Here is an 18,712-nt window from a genome sequence, read left to right as displayed (position 1 = left end):
TGTGAAACATCCTGCTAATATATCCTTTGTGTAAAATTGTGCTGCAATTAGAGCACACATTGTATTAAATTATCACTGCAGTGCTTTGGCTTCACTTTTGTGAAACATACAGTTGATGCATCAGAAAGGCGACCACGCACAATATCCCGCACTAGCAGCTGTGTTATAAATAGTCAAAGGTATCCTGCCCAGCCCCGGCAACCAGGATATACTGATTTATACTCTCTATCCTTAAGCCTCACACACTCACTGCGGCATGGCCCTGAACAAAAACAAACGACAACGCCTTCAGTTTCATGGGAATAAATTATTTTAATGCAAGAATCTTATTCAAAGCAAAAAGGCATCCAACATGTCATTTGGTTTCTTCTGTTGAGCAATAACATTTTTTTCACATTTTCAGTTTTATCTCCAAGGTATGTAATAAAAATAATATTGGAATAATTTTTCATATCAAGATCACCATGAAAAAAGAAAAAACATTGTGGCCATCGAATGTTAACAGTAATCATACATTAATCACTGTCATCTTCAAAAATGCATTCCATTTATTGTCATATGATTTCACCTGAAGACATACGTCAGCTTCTGTGCAAATGAAAGGGAAACATTTTAAGCATCAGCTTCTTAAGAGCACCCTATGGCTCATTAGCAGCCAGGGTCTTGGTGGTTTTAAGGTTATGGGGGTCCAGGATACGGGGTTGTCCTTGCGGGATGGGAAGTAGCACAGGAAGGGGCTTATGGCAGGGTTAGAGATGATTAAAAGGGCAGGCAGGAGTAGTATCTTACAGAGGTAATCATCATAAAGTGCCAAAGAGCCTCACACTAGGTCAGCCTGAGATCCAAGTATGCTGTATTTGTCTATGTGTTACTGTGTATCCACCTTGTCTGAGTTTGTACTGTCTGTTGTGTGTCGTGTAGGGTTAGAGTGAAGAGCCTGAGATTCAGGGTATGTCTATAAGCTCAGTTACAAGCTGCTACAGAGTAGCCCCTGGACAGGGTCAGTCAGTCAGTCAGTCAGTCAGTGCTGAGGGCTTCACATCACGGTAGAGAAAGTGGCTCTGGGAGGAGACTTCCATATGGGTTCAAGGCTTTTATTTATAGACGAGCAAAAGACTAGGAGAGGGAAATGGCGGAGTGGTTGCGAGTATGTGCGAGGTTTAAGGCAGATGGGGGGAAGGGGCGGTAGGGTTTCGAGGCACAGAAATGGGGGGCAAGGGAAGGGGGGATGGGGGTGTTGGGGAATAGCGTTATGTCAGCATGTCCCAAAGACAGCAGCAACACAGAGCTGTCCAGCAGGCTGTCAGGCATGTGTCTCCTGTGTCGTCTCGTCTCCTGTCCTCCACCACGTACACTGGAAAGAGAGAAGAAGAAAGAAGAAATGAGCCGAAAAGGGTTGACATGGTGAGATGGTAAAGAACGGGAAAAATGGTACACCACTTAAAGAAAGTAATAATAAGAAAGAATTCCCTTTTCTACAACTGCATAAAACCAGAGAAAATTCTCAGAATTATGCTATCAAATCTTCAGCAGTAAGTTGAAGTATAACCATGGCTGCTATGATTTTCCTCTAATTATGTTCATCATGGGAGGCATGTCACCATGGTAATGCCATAGCAGCCCAGAGCCATGATCATACAGCGTTACAGTTGAGTAACATTAGCTCTGCTTTGAGGTATCGTTGGGCAGATGAAATTAAGCCTTTCAGAACTTCACATCTATGTGCTCCAACAAGGCATTTTCCTTTACTTCACATGTACAGCTGTGGTTTTATTTCACCTTAAGTCAATATATCTAAATGAGTCATGTTACCCATATGAAGGGTCCACCATCTGTCTCAGACAAAAAAAACAAGTCAAACAACAGGCCTGAATGAATACATCTCCCCTTCTTTGTGTTTGTGATGAATCATTCATGTGGAAGGAAACACTCCAGCTTTTAACGGCCAGGTGCACTGGCTCATAACATAGGTGACTGTGTCTCCTAGGTGACCGGGTCCAGGTCAATAGATAAAGTAAAGCGAGCTAACCATTTATCACGTTGACCTCTGATAATGATATGGCAAAGAACTGGTTAATGATTGGCCAATATTTAATAATGACAGCTCTATCAAAAGGACTCACGGCAACAACCTTGATAACACTGTCCTTTGATCAGCCAGAGGAAGCTTATCTTGAGTCAGTCACAGGAGCAGTAACACCTCACTGCTTGCTTTTAATGCATAAAGGTGTTAACTATGCTCTGTGAAAGCAAGACTCTCTTTGCATATTCATTTTGAATATTTTACAATGTGCTTTTTGTTTCACAGCTTGTGCTGTAGTTTATTCTGGATGCTCAGATGGGAGTTGCCACTGCACTGACACACCTTTTATCTTCAACCTGGCTTGACTTCACACTTTTTAAACCTTTATTAATTACTCTACATAATGACAATTTTTGCATTTTTACAGTCAAAGTTGTTAGTATTTTTACAGCCAATTAAGTTATTTAAAGTCTGTGTAAAGCAATAATAAATTTGTGTTCTGGGTCTTTCACACCACAGAAAATAGTATTATTAACCACCCAGCCAAATTTGACTGATTAACAAAATCGTGGAAAAACAAGCAGTATTCTGAGCTTAGAAACGCTGAACAGCCTCTGAGCCTCTGAACTTAACAATGCTCACGCCAAACTCCATTAAAAAATATACAATTTATAATAGGGTTTATAATAGGCCTTGATTGTAGGCAAGCAACATGGATAATATTTCAAAAATAAAGTAACGCTAGGAGCCACTGTTCAGCACATATTTTGTAGGTAAATGTGGACTTATTTCCTCTCATCTTGTTAACTTAGCAGTTAACAAGCCATCAACCGCCAATCATGGAGGGGTCATGCTAGTGATGCCTCTACGTCATAGTGCAGCCATTTTAGACACGCCCAACAAATCCGGAACACAGAAATGGTGAAAAACAGTTTAACGGTCTAACTTCACAATTCAGTACTACATGGTCCACAGTCTTTTCACATGTTTCCAGCAATTATTTTCTGGTAAAAATGCCCAATTTTTACTTGGAAAAAAAATGATTTTGACATTTTTGACAAATGACATTTTGTTTCGTCATAGTAGGAAAAGCACAGGTGCTACTAATTACATTTACAATGGCTTTGTTCTATTCAAGTTTCCCCGTAGGCCATGGCAGTGTGACAGTGAGCCAGCATTCACAATAAACAGAGCCTGAAACTGAAGCAGCTAGTGTTTCCTCTAGGATTTTTTTTAGCAGTGCTGACATTGTATGCACACAGAAGCCATGATGCCAGGACCCATATTTGCACACATCCACAGTGGAATAACTTAAAACTTGCTTGGAATTATTCCAGACATCCATCGAGTGATGTGTGTGTTAATTTACAGGAGCTTTTGACACCAGAAGGGCTCTGGAGACCAAGATAGCTGTCACTGTAATAATTTTCAAATTATGAAATGTCTCAACATACATAGGAGGGGTTTGGGGGTTGTCCTCCAAGAAAATGTTGATATTTGACTAAAAACTATGCATTGTCATGTCATTTTGGAGCATTATCAGTACAATATTTATAAAAAACAACAACAACACAGGTTGTAGTTTTCACAATCCACTCTGACAGTAACAAGAACAAAAGTGAAACCGATATACTCACTGATGAAGTAAGCACTATGTCCTGATGTTATCGTTCACATTTTCATGAGTGATCACACTTTGCACAATAAAAAATAATCATCATAAAATAATATTGGTAAAATGAGATAGTGAATGGATTTGAACTGCTATTTTTTTTCTGTCTCATCCTCCCATAGTCAGGCTGGAGCCACTAGCTAGCATGTTATCTTATCGATACTCTTTGTGGGTCCAGTTCTTTATACTCTTATCAGCTCTTTTTCATTACTAAAGAATTGTTATTTTTATTGTTTTTTTTATTATTATTTTAAAAAGGAATACATACAGAACTGGACTAGACTTGATTCATATCTTAAATATAACAATATTGTTTCTAGAGCAGCAATAGTATAGTTGTTTACAACAACAAAGTCACTATATACACTCAATAATATCTTACTGGACACAAATCTAAAATGTCAATAAAATGAATAATATTCTTGACAAAATATGGAGTGAAGTTTAGAAAGAATGAAGAACATAGACATCAGTCTGTTAAAGGGACGGGAGGCTGTCATCTCAGCCTATAGCGAAGTTTACAAGAATTTGATTAGTTTAAGACATGTGGCAAACTAAGATAAACAGTGACAGCTTTGGTTTGAGCTTGTGCATAATTCACTATTAACCTAATCAGTGCACTGTGGTTGTGTAAAACTTACCAGCGGTGGATGAGTGTTGAAGCTATCAGTTTTCTACATTTTAATGCTTGTTGAACAGGTGTTTTTATAAAGCATCTTTTTGGCTTTTTACTCACAAAGGTTTCATTGCACTTACAGTAACGAGTAGTTGTCGTCAATCTTTCATTTTATCTGGTTCACTGTCTACACTGCGGCCTCTCTGCTCTGCTGTCTGCTCTGTGTGTGTGTGTGTATGTGTGTGTGTGTGTGTGTGTGTGTGTGGAGCCCCACCCTCGGTCAATACCCAACACAGAGCAGAGAGGAGATACTGCAGCACAACCAGAATTGACACCAATTCCCAATCAATCACAACTAGGTCCAGTCAGCTGCTTTAAGTGGAGAAAGTGCGAATGGTTTGTGTTGTCATAATGTGAAATTTCAGCTGCGGCATTCATTATTTAGCAAAGGTGCTGCACTGCTGTTGAAAGCATATAGGTGAAACACTGTTGGGAGATGCCCTATGAACCACTACAACCTGCATTGCAAGGGTCATGTGACCTACAGAGACAGCAGAAAGAAAGCATTGGTACGCTAATATGTGTTAGCCTTGCTAGTTTGCCTACTTTTACTGTTGAAGTACGTAAACAGTGAAGAAGCATTTAAAATATTTTTAAAAATCTCTACAGCAAAGGGAAAAACTTTTTTCTTCTATTCAACTTGACCTCTAGCAAGCAAAATATATTATATCCATCATGAATATTCATGCAACATAACGTCTAGTTTATCAGTTCTTGAAAACGACATGTGAGGACACCCTTGGTGTTGCAGTTCTAATAATATCACAGATACTTTAATGTGTGTGGCAAAGTGAAAGACTTTCACTTCAGTTCAGATTGTCTTGCTGGAGAAATATCATATAAATATGATGAAGAGGAAACAGCTCAATGCTTCTGTAGTAAACGACACCATTTTCAATAATGATTTTCTACTGAAATGTGTTCACTGTAACTGATTTTTGGTCATTGGTCATGTGACCCTCATCTTGCAGGTCGTAGCTGTCCATTCTGATTCAGGTCATTATAGCATTTTTCATATTATCAGTGGTCTTTCAATAGTTCTGTTCTGACAACATTATGAATATATTTGCATCAGTCTCTGTTATGTGCTACTACTCACCTGTGTTTTTGGGAGCTTCCCCATACATAGGTCCAGGAGGGGGCCCGCCCTGCCAGCCAAACTGTGGTTGTCCAGCGTATCCTTGATAAGGAGGCTGCCCTGGCCCAGGGTAGGGGCCTCCGGGGCCCATTGGTCCGGCAGGGTAGTTAGGGTAAGCTGAATTAGGCTGCTCCATGTTCACAGGGTATCCCTGTGGAGGATAACCCTGAGGTGGGTAGCCTTGTGGAGGTACGCCCTGGGCTGGGTAGCCTGGAGCAGTGGGGCCACTGCCGGGGTATGGAGGGGGCTGCTCAAAATTCATCTTTGAGTTGAACAATCACCTGAAGAACAAGACAACAGGAGTGTAAATAATGGCTCTGTTTTAATTTGAATGATCCTGACAAGTAAACACTCGGGCTGGGTAACGTTTGAATTTTATCAATTCTGATTCTGCTTATTGAAAGAGAGAGGTCAAAAAAAGGTCAACTGTTTATATAACAAAAATATCTTTATTCTTTTAAGTATTTACTTTGACTTTTATTCTTTCATTAAGATAAAATAAGTAAACACACTGGATACAAAGGATTAATCATATCTACAGTTTGATTTCTTGCAGTGATGGCTTTGTTTCTTGAGGACCTTATGACAGACGTGTGCTTGTGTTTGTGTGCGTAATTTAGCCCTTTAGCCACATTAGGCAATGAATTCCTCTGAGTCTTAATACAAGAACACAACATTTTCTGACAGGCACAAAAATGTTGAAACTGTTTCCCAGAACAGAAAAGTACATAGCATATAGCTGTCTTCCCAAATCCCTGAATCCACTCTCCTGCTGTTTCATGCCTGTTGCAGTCTCACACGGCAAACTACCATCATTTCCACAGCCAAGGGGGAAAAGACAAGCGCATCACATTATTTTACAGTCTGTAGAGGTGTCTTATGATTCAATGGTCAATCCCAACCTAGCTCTGCCCTCCCAGAGATAAGCACCATTATCTTACTGTTCACACACACACTTTGCAAATGGAGGAGGCAGCTTCACAGTGTACTGGGTGAGGCTAATCAAATGAACCATAGGAAACAGGAGACAAAGAGGAAAAAGATTGCAGAAGCCAACAGGCTGTACTGGTTGTATGTTCACACTTGGTTTTCCTCTTTACTCAGAAACATACGTGTCATATTATCAAGATCACACATTCATGTTATATTTCTTTGTGAAGTGTGAGACCGACACAAAACCTTTTGGCAGTACAATGTACGCATGTGATCAGGCTAGTGTCTAAATGTTATTCGTTCCACTCTAGACCTCGTGAGAAGGAAACACTAATGGCTTCTGATGGGTCCATCACAGCCCTCATGTTAGCCTTCATCCCTAGATTTGCTCATGTAGAACAGCCATAACAACAGATAGTGGGTCAGGTGAAACTCTGCTTGGCCTCCCAGGATTCCTCTGTCACTTTGGATATGTACACTATAAACATCTAAACAGCACGACAACTCCCTTCACCACACCCTCTCCAACCACATCCAGTCTTCTGTCTATAATAAAGCAACGTTGCAGCTGTAAACTGAATCATGTCAGGGCGTATTTTACAGTGTTATGTACAGTTCCAGTTGCCAACACCTTCATCTATATTTGTTATCTAGTTTGGAGAAAACAGAACTCAGTTTATTAGGTTCAAAGTATAATGGCATGTTTTATATAGGCTATCTGATGACCTAATTTGGTTTAAGGGCAGCTCCTGTGTAGTGTTTTATACCTATGATGCTGAGTACATTTCAAAATAATTTCTCAACATCATGTGGGGAAATTGAGGAAATACAACAATGTTGTAATAATTCACAATTACTACTTCCTGCTTTAACTTTTGTAAAAAAATAAAAAATAAAAAAAAAACCCTCTCCTGTACAGTGCTTTTGTGAAGATGACTGTACATTACACCACCTGAATGTGTCCCTAAAGCTACTGACAGATGGCAAGGCCTCTGTAACTATGGTAACAGTGCTCCAGGAGGAACAGAATGATCCCTAGGGATTTGTTTTTGTTGTACCTTTAAGGCATTGAGTGGTAAAATGACACAATTATCAGATCTTTCCTTCACCCTGTTAACAGGAAAGCTTTGACTACTGTTCGACCTTTGTTCCAACTCATGACTCATCTGCAACTACACTGTGCTACATTACTAGCTAAAGGTTGAGGAAGGGTTTCTTTAAAAGGGACAATCAGTAATCTGACACCAATAGGGATGTCAACAGCATGAAAGTTCATCTTGTAGGTCACCTTGTCTTTATTGTACCCACATAAATCTCCACTAGTCTTTGGTATCAGATTAAGCTTTGATGAGAGGAAATTCCCAGGGCTTGACTCAAATTTGCACAGTATGTGTGTAGATCATGTATACGGTCTGAATGTGTGTGAATTTGCATGTGTGGGTCATTTGTTTTTTTCCCTTGCTGGACTGCCAGAATACGTAAGTGAACCCAGGCTATGTTTCCACAACAATATCATGGTGATAGTATCATGTACAGACACACACAAACACATGGACAGTGCACATGAGAGGTCTCTGAATCTATTTTAAAAAAACACAGCTCAACCTAATGGCATTATTGAACAATTGAAAAGAACAAACGTGTCATTATAATGGCAGCATTATACAACTTCCAATAAAAAGGCCACTTAGCAAGGTTTGAAGCTATAAACCTAAATAAAGCATATCTGAGTAGAACAAGGAAGGAGTAACACTTTACACACAATCAAGTGAATCTAGATGCAAATTTATGAAATTGATTCAGTGTTGGCAATATCAGCTGCTGTTTAAAATCAATTAAATGTCAATGTTCTGCTCATAAAATACAAGTAAACTGTTCTCTCATGATACTAGGATAAACACATTTCTTTGATAATTATTATCATAGACATTTCAACAGAAAATGCACAAATTAAATAAACCACATGATGTCAACTTTAGAGCAATATGTCCATAAGAAATATTTTTTTTATCCCTGAAAATGATGGCCTGAAAAGCCAGGCCTGAAGAACAAGTCTATGTTGGCCTGGTTTATACTCAAAGATCTTCATTATATTACAGAGCTATCCTTGTTACGCAGCAGCTCTGTAGCCTGGCAGCCTATATGTTTACTTTCTCTGTGTTCAGACACAAAGAAGCTGGCTGTATATGAAGACACCCCATTGGACCCAATTATGAAGATTCAGAGCCACAATTGTATGTCACACACACAAACAGAGGCAAACACACAGACTATAAAAATGGTCTCGACATACAAATAAAACATGTATGTATGTATGTATAATTTACAGTACAACATTTTTTTTTCTACAAATTCAAGTGCAATTAACCCTTAAAATATTCATTTGAGTCTGTCGGTTTGTTATTAACGAAACGCTCATTATTACCATATTATTGGCTAATATAATTTAGCTTTTATTCTTTGTAGTATTCGTATTTTTTCACGCTGGAAATCCGGAAATATTATAAGCCTCTAAACCGAATAAAGGTGGCACCTGCAGGCCACAACCCATTGTAGCACTGTTCAGTTTCCCAGACCTCTAAATTCATCATGACTAAGCTCATATTGAAGAATTACGGACATGTGAGGACCACCTACCTTAAAATAAGTAGTATCCCGGTCTGTCGCGAACAGCAGCACTCTCTGTTTAAAAATAAACTCCCTCTAGCTTCAGTGTTTATTAGTATTTTTACCGCAATGAGCGTCCCCTCTCCTCTGGTCCAGTTTGCCTAGTGCGTACCGTTTGCGGGACGTGACGTCATTATAGGGGAACGGGCACGGGGGAGTTCTTAGTGGGCAACAAAACATGTGATTGGCTGCTACCGCACCCGCTGCACACAGCGTCCAATCACAAGCCAGAGCGATGAGCAGTGGGACGTCAGGGGGAAGTAATGACTCCTAGTCATCTGACTTGATTAAAGATTAAAAAGGTCTGCATCACCAAGCCAGTGATGAAACTAATAAATGGAAAGAGGAAATAGGTGGGATGATTGACTCGCATGTGTTAATTATTCATTTTTGACTTACTGCTTTCACCCCTGAAGTTCGATTTTTGATTTTACAAAAGCTTATGGAAACTTGGTAGCTCTTGCCAATCATCATAAATTGATCTAGATTTATGTTTATTTTTATTCAAATGTATGACGTTATATATGAATAAGAGCACATATATTTTGAAGCCCATTACTCACTATACACCAGTATGCCCTGGTTGGGTAAAGTGCAGTTTTGTTTCACTCCCAGCAGATGTCACCCTATTCCCAGTCTATTCTTCTCCGAGATGTGGGTCCTTGCAGTTTCTTGGTTTCTTACACTGCAATAAACTGCCATGGAGCTGTTTGACTGTTATGTTGTAATGTAGGCTAATATATTTGCCAACGTCTGTGTTTTATATTTGTTTTAAAGTCTAATAATGAGCTATACATGCCTCTCAGAGCACAGCCCTGATTATAAATTCAGCATTATCAGGACAACTGACTTTTTTTTTTTAAAGGACACGTTTCTTCATTTTCTTCAGCCAAGCATGATGCAATGATTGCAAGCACACTGTAGCACCAGACATTAAAATATTACTTCAAAAGATAAGTGAATGCCTTAAAACTACTTTAAAAAGTAACTACAAGTATCAGAGCAACAAGCCCCCTACACTATCTTTGTTATTATAAGATGTTCTGTTTAGTCTGTTTATAGATCGGAGCAACTTATTTCTGAGTCTGCTCAGTTTCTGTCATGACAAGAGAGAGCTATGGCTCATGGGACACTCTGCACGTGACAAGCTTCAACCCAGTGGGGGTGTCTGATCTCTTTTTGGGCGGGCGGTGACTAGACGGCTCACTGACAGAGTAAAGCACACATACTCATACTTGCAAACACATGCATACTGTATAGATATAGCATTCTGTAGTAGTGCATGCACATATACAGTACATAATAGAGAGTGGTGGCCAAAATTTCAGCACTGTTTGTCCAAATCAGAAAAAGTGAAAGTATCAAAAGTAAAAGCTCATAATGCAGCAGAATTTATATTATCTATTATTTTATTGAAACTACAGCTGTCAGATAAACACACCAATGCAAGGCATGGTACAGTTGGGACACAGGGTTATGAAACATCATCTGAGTTCCTGCATTACACATTACATGAGCACAGTATGAATATAGTAGCATACCAGCAGCCAGGCAGCATGACAGCTGCCATTGACAGAGGAACTTAAAAGGAAATTATCTCTGTTCTGCAAGGTGATACCAGACCACATAGCAACATGTGATAAGGCACGTACAATGCATATGTACAATGGGCTGCCTCTGAGTTGTAGACCAGTAGTGGACCCCAGAGACAAGTACTTGACCTTTAACATATTACACCCTAAGCTAGTACAGCTAGTACAAAGTTATGCACGGAAAAGATGTTGGTGAAAGGTACTATTACTGGTGACATATTAAGCAATAGTCTGGCAGCAGCTTTTAAAAGACTGACCTGATACTGTCCTATGAGGCATATCAGAGATGAGCCTTATCCCGACGCTAAATACATGGCTACACGGTACAGTATGCATTAATTGTCATTATAAACCTATTTGTTTGTATAGTTAGCAGGGCCGGTGTTTGCTTTCAGTGTAAGTTTTACTGTATTCAAAACCTAACCAAGAATTTCTTGTAATTTTCTAAACTTTAAGTTAGTCTAATGATGAAATGTACTTGTTCTCAAATGCTGTATGAATCTAGTGCAGTCCTAGAAACTAGGAATAGCTTGTGTCACAGATTTAATTTCAAAGTTCAGTAGTGATCTAGGAATTGAGGACAATTTTAATTTTACTGTACTCATCAGAAGCCACTTTAAAGAAGAGTTGCCTAAATTCCTGTAATGTAAATGTAAATATAATGTAAATGTAAGTTTGTGTGTGTGTGTGCTCATGTATGAGACAAGCATGTGGTCCACTTCAGCCACTGTCCCCTCCCTGTTAAGATAGATGTGACCAAGCAGGCCATGTGTTTGAGTGTCTGTTTACATCGTCACCCCGGCAATTCAGCCTGAGCCCGCACCATCGACTTCAACGGGAGCAGCTGACAAAAATAGAGCCTCGTCGACCAACCCAACACTCTTACAGGAAAACTGGAAGGGGAGCAGGGGGAAAGGGTGGAAAGGGGTGGGGGGAGGAGATGAAAAGGGGGAATATTTTGTCTATGGAAAAGGCCAATGGAGCAAGTTTACCAGAGTGCATTTAAACTCAGAGGGGAGGTAGGGGTGGTCATCTGAAGTGAAGTTGTTTACAGTTGTATGAGGTCAACATTCTCCATAACAGTATTTAATGTATGTATGGCAGTCAAATTGTGTTCTCCACAAGCCAAGAGGATTATATCAGGAGCAAGGAGAACATTGTGACACATTTACAAAGTTATGGCCATAATTTGGATTAAATATAATGTGTGAGATGCAGTTAAAGTGAACTAATACTTTACTTTTATTCATTTGGATTTATGGCTATTATAACGTGTGTTATTGTAATCATTCTCACAATACATTGATACAGGGGTTTGTAGAATGCAGCACATTTCTAGACAGTAAAATAAACCCAGTCAAATTCATTTATTCACTTATGGCCTTAGCTCAGTGAAAGATTTATTGTCCACAAAGTTACTGACAAGCTTATGTGTCACTGTCACATGCCCACTTATCAATGTTCTAACAAGAAACTCGCACTCTGACCCACTGATTACCACAGTTATGAAACTCTCTTGATGTGATTACAATTATAAATTACGTTGGGAAAAAATGTACAGCTGTGAATGGCACCTCAGTTTAGCCAGTTACCATGAAAGTCACCTTTATGAAGGCACATTTCACATAGCACGTGCTTTTATGAAACATGCATATACTGGTGAGTTTTTATCCAAATGAAAACAAAATATAAAACCTGTAATCACAAAGACACATGTGCACTTGTTTCATCTTAAGCCATGATTTTTCAATCATAAGAAAGCTTTTTTGAGCCATCATCAGTTAACATCACTATTGATGAAGGTGAAGGAATTCTCTGGGTTTGTTTATGCTTTGTGTAGATTCAGTTAATTCTAAATATAAAATGAATGTCATGTTGCTCTAGCTGTGGTTGAAATGTATAATTCTGGTCAGTGCTATATGTGTGTATGGAAAAGTTTTAAGTCAACCAAAAGGACTGTGATTACTGGACATCAAGGCTGTGTTTGTGGTGTCCATCCCAAAATAGAAAATGAGATGAATACTTCAGATTCTGTGTATCAGTAAATGTAGAAAAATGACCATTCACCTAGTTCTCTCTGTGTGTCAACAGCAAACATGTGCTTGGAACACATGTGTGCACAAGAACAGTGAGGTTTGTGAAGTCCTTCCTAGTATCATTTTCAGTTTCATACCTCATCTCAAAAAGAGGAAATCCCTCAAAAAAACAAACAAACTTCATGACGGAAGCATGTGTTGTTTTTCCATACTTACAGTACCTGGCACCTGGCCTTATTCTCACGTGGACCGCACAAACGCACACACAGACAGTTGTTCAAACAACACATACAGGTCAACAGGCACGTTTCACAAAAACTGTCCAAGTGCACACAAACTGTAGACTGATAAGGTATTACCCTGAGTTTTGGGGAAAAAATGCTATCTTATCATTTGTTGAGGTATCACCTGTTTAGGTCCAGTATTTGCTGAAGAGCACAGCAACAATATGGCACGAGTTTACTTTGGATGCTCCCGAAAGAACTGCAATGGGCCGACTGTTGGGTGCATGTTGGTTAAAACTGTCTTATTATCAAATATAAGTCAATAAATCAGAACCTCCTGTTCAAACATCGGTGGTTAGTCAGTGCATACTGGTCCCTAGTCACATCTCTAAGACCATGGGAAGAGAACAGCTGAGCAGACTGACCTACATCACCAACATACACTTGAGGCACAGGGATCTATTCTCATGACTTGAGTCCTGCACAGAACTGAAAACAGCAACAGCTTTACACTCCAAATTGCGGGGGGGTCATCAGTGCTGTAGCGAACACTTATGTCATATCTACCTCAACGTAATTTATGGGTGTTCAGTAAATCCTCAATCATATATCTGAGATAAATGCTTGGTCGGATACCAGCAGGTGTCACACCCTACCCCCACACTGCAGAGTGGTCTCAATATGTCTGGCCTTTGGGCTGCAGCTGCCCTCATTCCTTAAGACCAGGCCTACTCCAACACTCGGTCTCTAATCTACAGATCAGTACAGGCATACCTAGCCCTGACCCAGCTGATACAGTGCGAGAAGCCAAATACACTGTGTACATGGTTCTGGGTAGTTGTCAGCCCGTTTTAAAGTTAGTGGTGGAGTTCAGAAATGCTTACATCTTTTGTCTTATATGGCTCATATATTATATTAGTCAAGTACCATCAGTTGTTAATGTATTTTTCTGACAGCTCAATTTCCCATCTTGAGCAGCATACATTGTCGTTACATTTTATACATCAGTCTTATGTTTGACTTTAATGCTAATAACTTAGCTTGAAGTTACTGCTTAGCTGCTAAATCAGATCAACATAGATGTGCTAAGTCTGTCTGCATGTGTGAAGGGAGTTAACTCCACTGGTGGAGAAAAACATACTGATCCATAGATGAAACTGTTATGCAACTCATTCACTGCTCAACATGTAGGTTTCTATGTCACATGCTTTTCCATTACACAAGGTGTGGTGTTATGAGGCTGCAAGGAACTAAATCCTATTCATGAAAATAAGTCCCCGTTAGCCATGTACTGTAAGCTAGGCAACAGTACATAACCCACAGATTTTCCCTGATGCTCTTAGAAAGCATTATGTATTGACCTATGGGTGACACAAAAAAAAGAAACTCACTCTAAATTAGGTGTAAATGGTTTGGTTAATGACTACTTGAGGACTTGTTTCATCAACAAATGTGTTATCAGTATGCAACATATAGACTGGATGTTAAAATTGTACATAGTTGAGCCCTATATGACAATATGAAGATCTATGATAAGATAAAGACAAAATAGGAGGGAATAAACATATACTGAGTATATGCTGCAATTCACACAGTCCTGAACATTGCTCAAAATAAAATGAATGCTATATACAAACAAAAAAAAAAACACATGCCATTGACAGTTTGAATAGCCTTTATTTGAAATTATTCACATTTAATCTCCTTCCATAGAAAAACAGGAGCTGATTTTCAGTAGGCCCTGACCCCCAAAGTTAGGAGACAAAGAAAGTATACCTTCCTTTTTGGGGGAAAAAGAACAAAACAAAACGATGCTTGCAGTGAAAAACCCTACTTTACATGTCTTAATGTAATCATCTTATATTCCCCAACTTAAAAAATAGGCTACATAGTACAATTTTCTTATTTACAAAAGATATAAAAGTGAAATCAAAATGGATTTTTTCAATCCTGCTGCAGCTCTGAAGTGAGAGAGCAACCAATCAACCCATTTAATACCATTTCTTGGCCTAACACACTTTTTTAGGGTCAAAAAACACCCTAGTTTTCTAACTTTGCCCCATTCTTTTTGGTTCCTCACAAAAGCTTTTATTTAAAAAAAATGTGAAAAAAAGCTTTATAATGTAATGCATTACGGTCATGAATGACCATGGAGGCGTTTTAACTAATAACTCTCCACAGGAGGTAATACTGGAGCTCAGATGTCCATCTCAAACTGGCTGTCATCTGTTGAAAAAGGGAGAGAAGAAACAGTTCAGATTAAAAACAGAGAGATAATTGACAGTTTTGTACCCCGAGATCAACCACACCTTAACGGACCACAGAGAAGGGAACAAGCTACAGCCCTTATCAATACATTCATAACTGGCAAGAAAAAACATAAACACTTGACTAAAAGGGTGTAGTCCTTAAACCAGAAACCCACTACATGCTTTGTGTGTTTACCAACTCAGACAAGGGAGAGAGAGGAAAAAGGAGGTCGAGCTTAATCCTCATGGACTTGAGTTTGACAGGAGGAATGGAGGACAGATTGATGGTTGGATGTATTTCGCACTACTGTCTCAACTTGCCCGAGATCCCGAACCTTGGGTCACACTGACATGAAAAGCCCCCCCACACTAGATTCATTGCAAATACAAGGTCCTTTCATCTCCACCAATATACATCTTCTGGAGAAGGTTATTCAAAATGCAGAAAATTCAGTAAAGCTCCAGATTTGCTAAATAACTGTAGATATTGTTGCCAACCTGACAGTAACAACAAATTAAAAGACAGATAAAGAAAGCCTATCATATGCAGTATGTCATATATAATGCTTGTTGAGTAATAAGCTACTGGCTTAGTTTTAAAAAAGGTGCTAAAGGCTAGGTTAGGCTCATGAAGGCACAGCACAACTGCTGCACTACAAAAGTGGCACTGCAGGAATACATGCAGCACCTATCTGCTGTATTAACACATGTTGAATAACACTTGTGACAACGTAAAATGAAGACTGACGGCAGGGACAAAAAATTAAGGCTTTCAAGTTCACTATAACAAAGTCAGAAAAGCCTGCCATGAGTAAGGAATCAGTATTTGTTAGTTCACTTATTAGAGTGACTACAAAATGATGCACTGTGGGGGATATTTTGATTTCATAAAAGCAAAGAAGGCATGAGAGATGTATGAACCTTTGTTATGATACAGATCTCTGTGTTAGCACCATCTATCTCTAAATCCTGTCAAGCTCTGAGAAAACAATATCTAGTATGTTAGTTGTATGTTTACCTGCAATGTCCTTCTCTTCCTCCTCTGCCTCCTCTTTCAGATCCTGCAATTTTCCCATGGGGTGCGTAGCAGGTACCGTCACCCCTGGGATCTGGGGCAGACAGCATGGGGGTGTCCGGGCAAGAGGTGAGTTTCGACAATCCAACAGAAACTTCCTGTCATAGATGATGCGGGTACCTGTGTTAATGAGAGAGAAAACGATCTGGTGTTTAACCTGCAGTAAACAAACATCAAATCTGATCTTTCTAAGCATTATTATCCTCTCCTGGAGGGGATCTGAGTGAGAGAGAAGTGAGAGAAAAGGGGGGTTGTGTGTGTTTGCTATGTGCGCGTCTGTGGGTGTGCGCAGAGGGGAGGGATGAAGGTTGCCAATGCAGTGAGTTCTAGGAAATCAGAGCACAAAACATTCTCTCCTTGAAGCATAAGGCTTCAAGATTAAAGCCACATGTTTCGATCTTTGACTGGGCAAAAGCTTTACCGCTGACAGCTGACAAAACATACCACGGTATGTATCTAAAGGTTGGCTCTGCCTCAAGTCTTCTTTACCAACATCGATCAGTCAGTTTTTCAAATAGAGGAAATTCAAAGCCACATAAAACCGCAGCTTGCCACATCTTAAGCAAACTCAGCATGTTTTGCATCTGTCTCCATTTGGACTCTCAGCAAAAACAGAGTCATAAATGGTATGTTGTCATAAGTTTGACCAGGACATGACCAAGTCTAGGAGTGGTCAGCTGCTCGTATTATTCTTTATTGGAGTTTGAACGAACCGTCCTGTGCAGTATCTGGTCACCCTCTCTACAAGGAAAAACATGTTATGTAATAACTGCGTGGTGAGCAGTTCATCCTGGACAAAGGGAAGCAAAGCAGAGTGGAGGGAGGGGGGGCAATTGGGGCGAGAAAAGGGGACTGGAATGCAAAGCTATAGCACAAGCAGTGCATTTCAAGGTAGCATTAGAGCACAGAGCAGTTATGTAAAAAAGGTGTCATACCAGCAACACATGGCATGACCCCAGTAAAGTGTAATGTCTTGCCCTTTAAGAGGAATTCAAGTCAAAACGTTCCGTGTTGCAACTTCCTACACAGTGTTTATCAGTGCTGTCGTGTTTATCAGCACTCTCGTTCTTGGCACAGAAAAAAAAAAAATCTTGCACATAGTCTCAATGCATTAGACATTTATTTTTCCTCCTCCTCCTCTTTACTTGTACAGAATGTTCTCTCCTGTTCCTGAAAAGCAGAGAGCTGCAAGGATTGGATGGCCTAAAACTTCTCCACTGCTGCTGAGGCCAATCATTCTGCTGTTCTGGCAGCTGGATATATTCACCTTCTTCAAATCACAAGTCACGGGTTCAACAGCTCTTGTTGTCTGTGGACATCCGTGTTTTTGCTGCAGCGACAAGGGACTGACTGCTGTGCTCAGACTTAGAATGTGTGTGAAAAGTCATGTTTTCATTTTAACCTTTTAACCACGTGTACACCGATATTCATGTATATATTTTCTGTCAGTCACGTATTGTTCTGCTGTCAGCGATGAAAAAAAAGATGTTTGTGTTACTATGTAAAATATATGATTGTAATTATAATATTAGCAACATCAAAAACAATAAATAAAGATGCTGTGCAGACAACACACTATTAATGTGTGGAATTACTTCATGGTTTCATGTGGTAAACAACAATTCCAACTTGTTGACAAGGCAGCAACAAGGCATTGATCCAACTTTATCAGATGTTTTGGTTAAAAATGAAGTACACTTTAAAATGCTAATTTTTTGTAGTATATAGATAAAATGCATTCCTGTAAATGTGATACTTAAATCAGCTTTTAAAGCATGTGTGTATTGTTCGCAGCGTCTCGCGAGATTGTATCGTGAATATCTGCACGTATGCACAAACTATAGAGTTAATGCAGTTAGTCGGATTATTTCTATCTAACGTGTCCTTTGGGATGAACACATTTCAGGGAACAAAAGCAGACTAAATGTGGTAAAAAGATTATCTAAAGTGAACACATCCTTACCTCCAGGCGTGGTGGAGAAGAGGGTCCCCCCGGGTGTCTGGCTGTAGCAGTCGGGTAGCTGGGACCAGTCCTTCAGGGTGAGCACCCTGGTGGGGATGGGGCAGCTTTTTGTTGTATTTGTGCCAGTCGACATGCTAGCTCTCTGCTGCAAGCGGAGTGGGACAAATGTTTTTTTTCTCTTTTAAAGCCCTCAACTCAAACTCTCAAAAGTAAAGCTCACTCGCAGCTTCCCACGAAGACAAACGACTTCGAGTTTGAGGTCCGGTTGTGTCCGTCGTTTACAAGTCCCTGCCAAACGCTACCATGTGCTGTATTTGTAGCAGCCACTCGTGATGTTTCTGTGCAACAGCTAGGAGACACGTGGGACAAACGTTTTCCTTTAAAAGACAGTCCGTGGGGGCGGGGTTAACGCAAGAAAGAAAAAAAAATCAGTTGATCGAAATGATAACAAATACACAAAACAT

The 18,712-nt window shown here is 39.7% G+C and overlaps 2 protein-coding genes and 1 long non-coding RNA gene across 3 annotated transcripts; 1 reads left to right on the top strand and 2 right to left on the bottom strand.

Moving 5' to 3' along the window:
• Nucleotides 1–292: 292 nt before the first annotated feature.
• Nucleotides 293–9,227, bottom strand: zgc:165573 (cysteine-rich and transmembrane domain-containing protein 1). Its single transcript, XM_044364255.1, has 3 exons — nucleotides 9,080–9,227; nucleotides 5,471–5,790; nucleotides 293–1,354 (listed from the first exon to the last, which is right to left on the bottom strand). Exons 2-3 carry the CDS (start codon nucleotides 5,769–5,771, stop codon nucleotides 1,251–1,253), a joined length of 405 nt encoding a protein of 134 aa, XP_044220190.1. The 5' UTR covers nucleotides 5,772–5,790; nucleotides 9,080–9,227; the 3' UTR covers nucleotides 293–1,250.
• A 5,391-nt stretch (nucleotides 9,228–14,618) lies between these two features.
• On the bottom strand, nucleotides 14,619–18,616 carry eif4ebp3l (eukaryotic translation initiation factor 4E binding protein 3, like). The gene is made up of 3 exons (XM_044364223.1): nucleotides 18,249–18,616; nucleotides 16,229–16,405; nucleotides 14,619–15,187 (listed from the first exon to the last, which is right to left on the bottom strand). Exons 1-3 carry the CDS (start codon nucleotides 18,379–18,381, stop codon nucleotides 15,159–15,161), a joined length of 339 nt encoding a protein of 112 aa, XP_044220158.1. The 5' UTR covers nucleotides 18,382–18,616; the 3' UTR covers nucleotides 14,619–15,158.
• Nucleotides 16,412–18,326, top strand: LOC122990754. Its single transcript, XR_006405471.1, has 2 exons — nucleotides 16,412–16,733; nucleotides 17,439–18,326. It is a non-coding gene; the product is annotated as an uncharacterized LOC122990754 (long non-coding RNA).
• Nucleotides 18,617–18,712: the final 96 nt, after the last annotated feature.

Source organism: Thunnus albacares, chromosome 10 (genome assembly GCF_914725855.1).
Source record: "Thunnus albacares chromosome 10, fThuAlb1.1, whole genome shotgun sequence".
Classification (NCBI taxonomy): domain Eukaryota; kingdom Metazoa; phylum Chordata; class Actinopteri; order Scombriformes; family Scombridae; genus Thunnus; species Thunnus albacares.
Note: the sequence above shows the minus strand (reverse complement) of the source record. Positions and strands in the feature narration are given on the sequence as shown.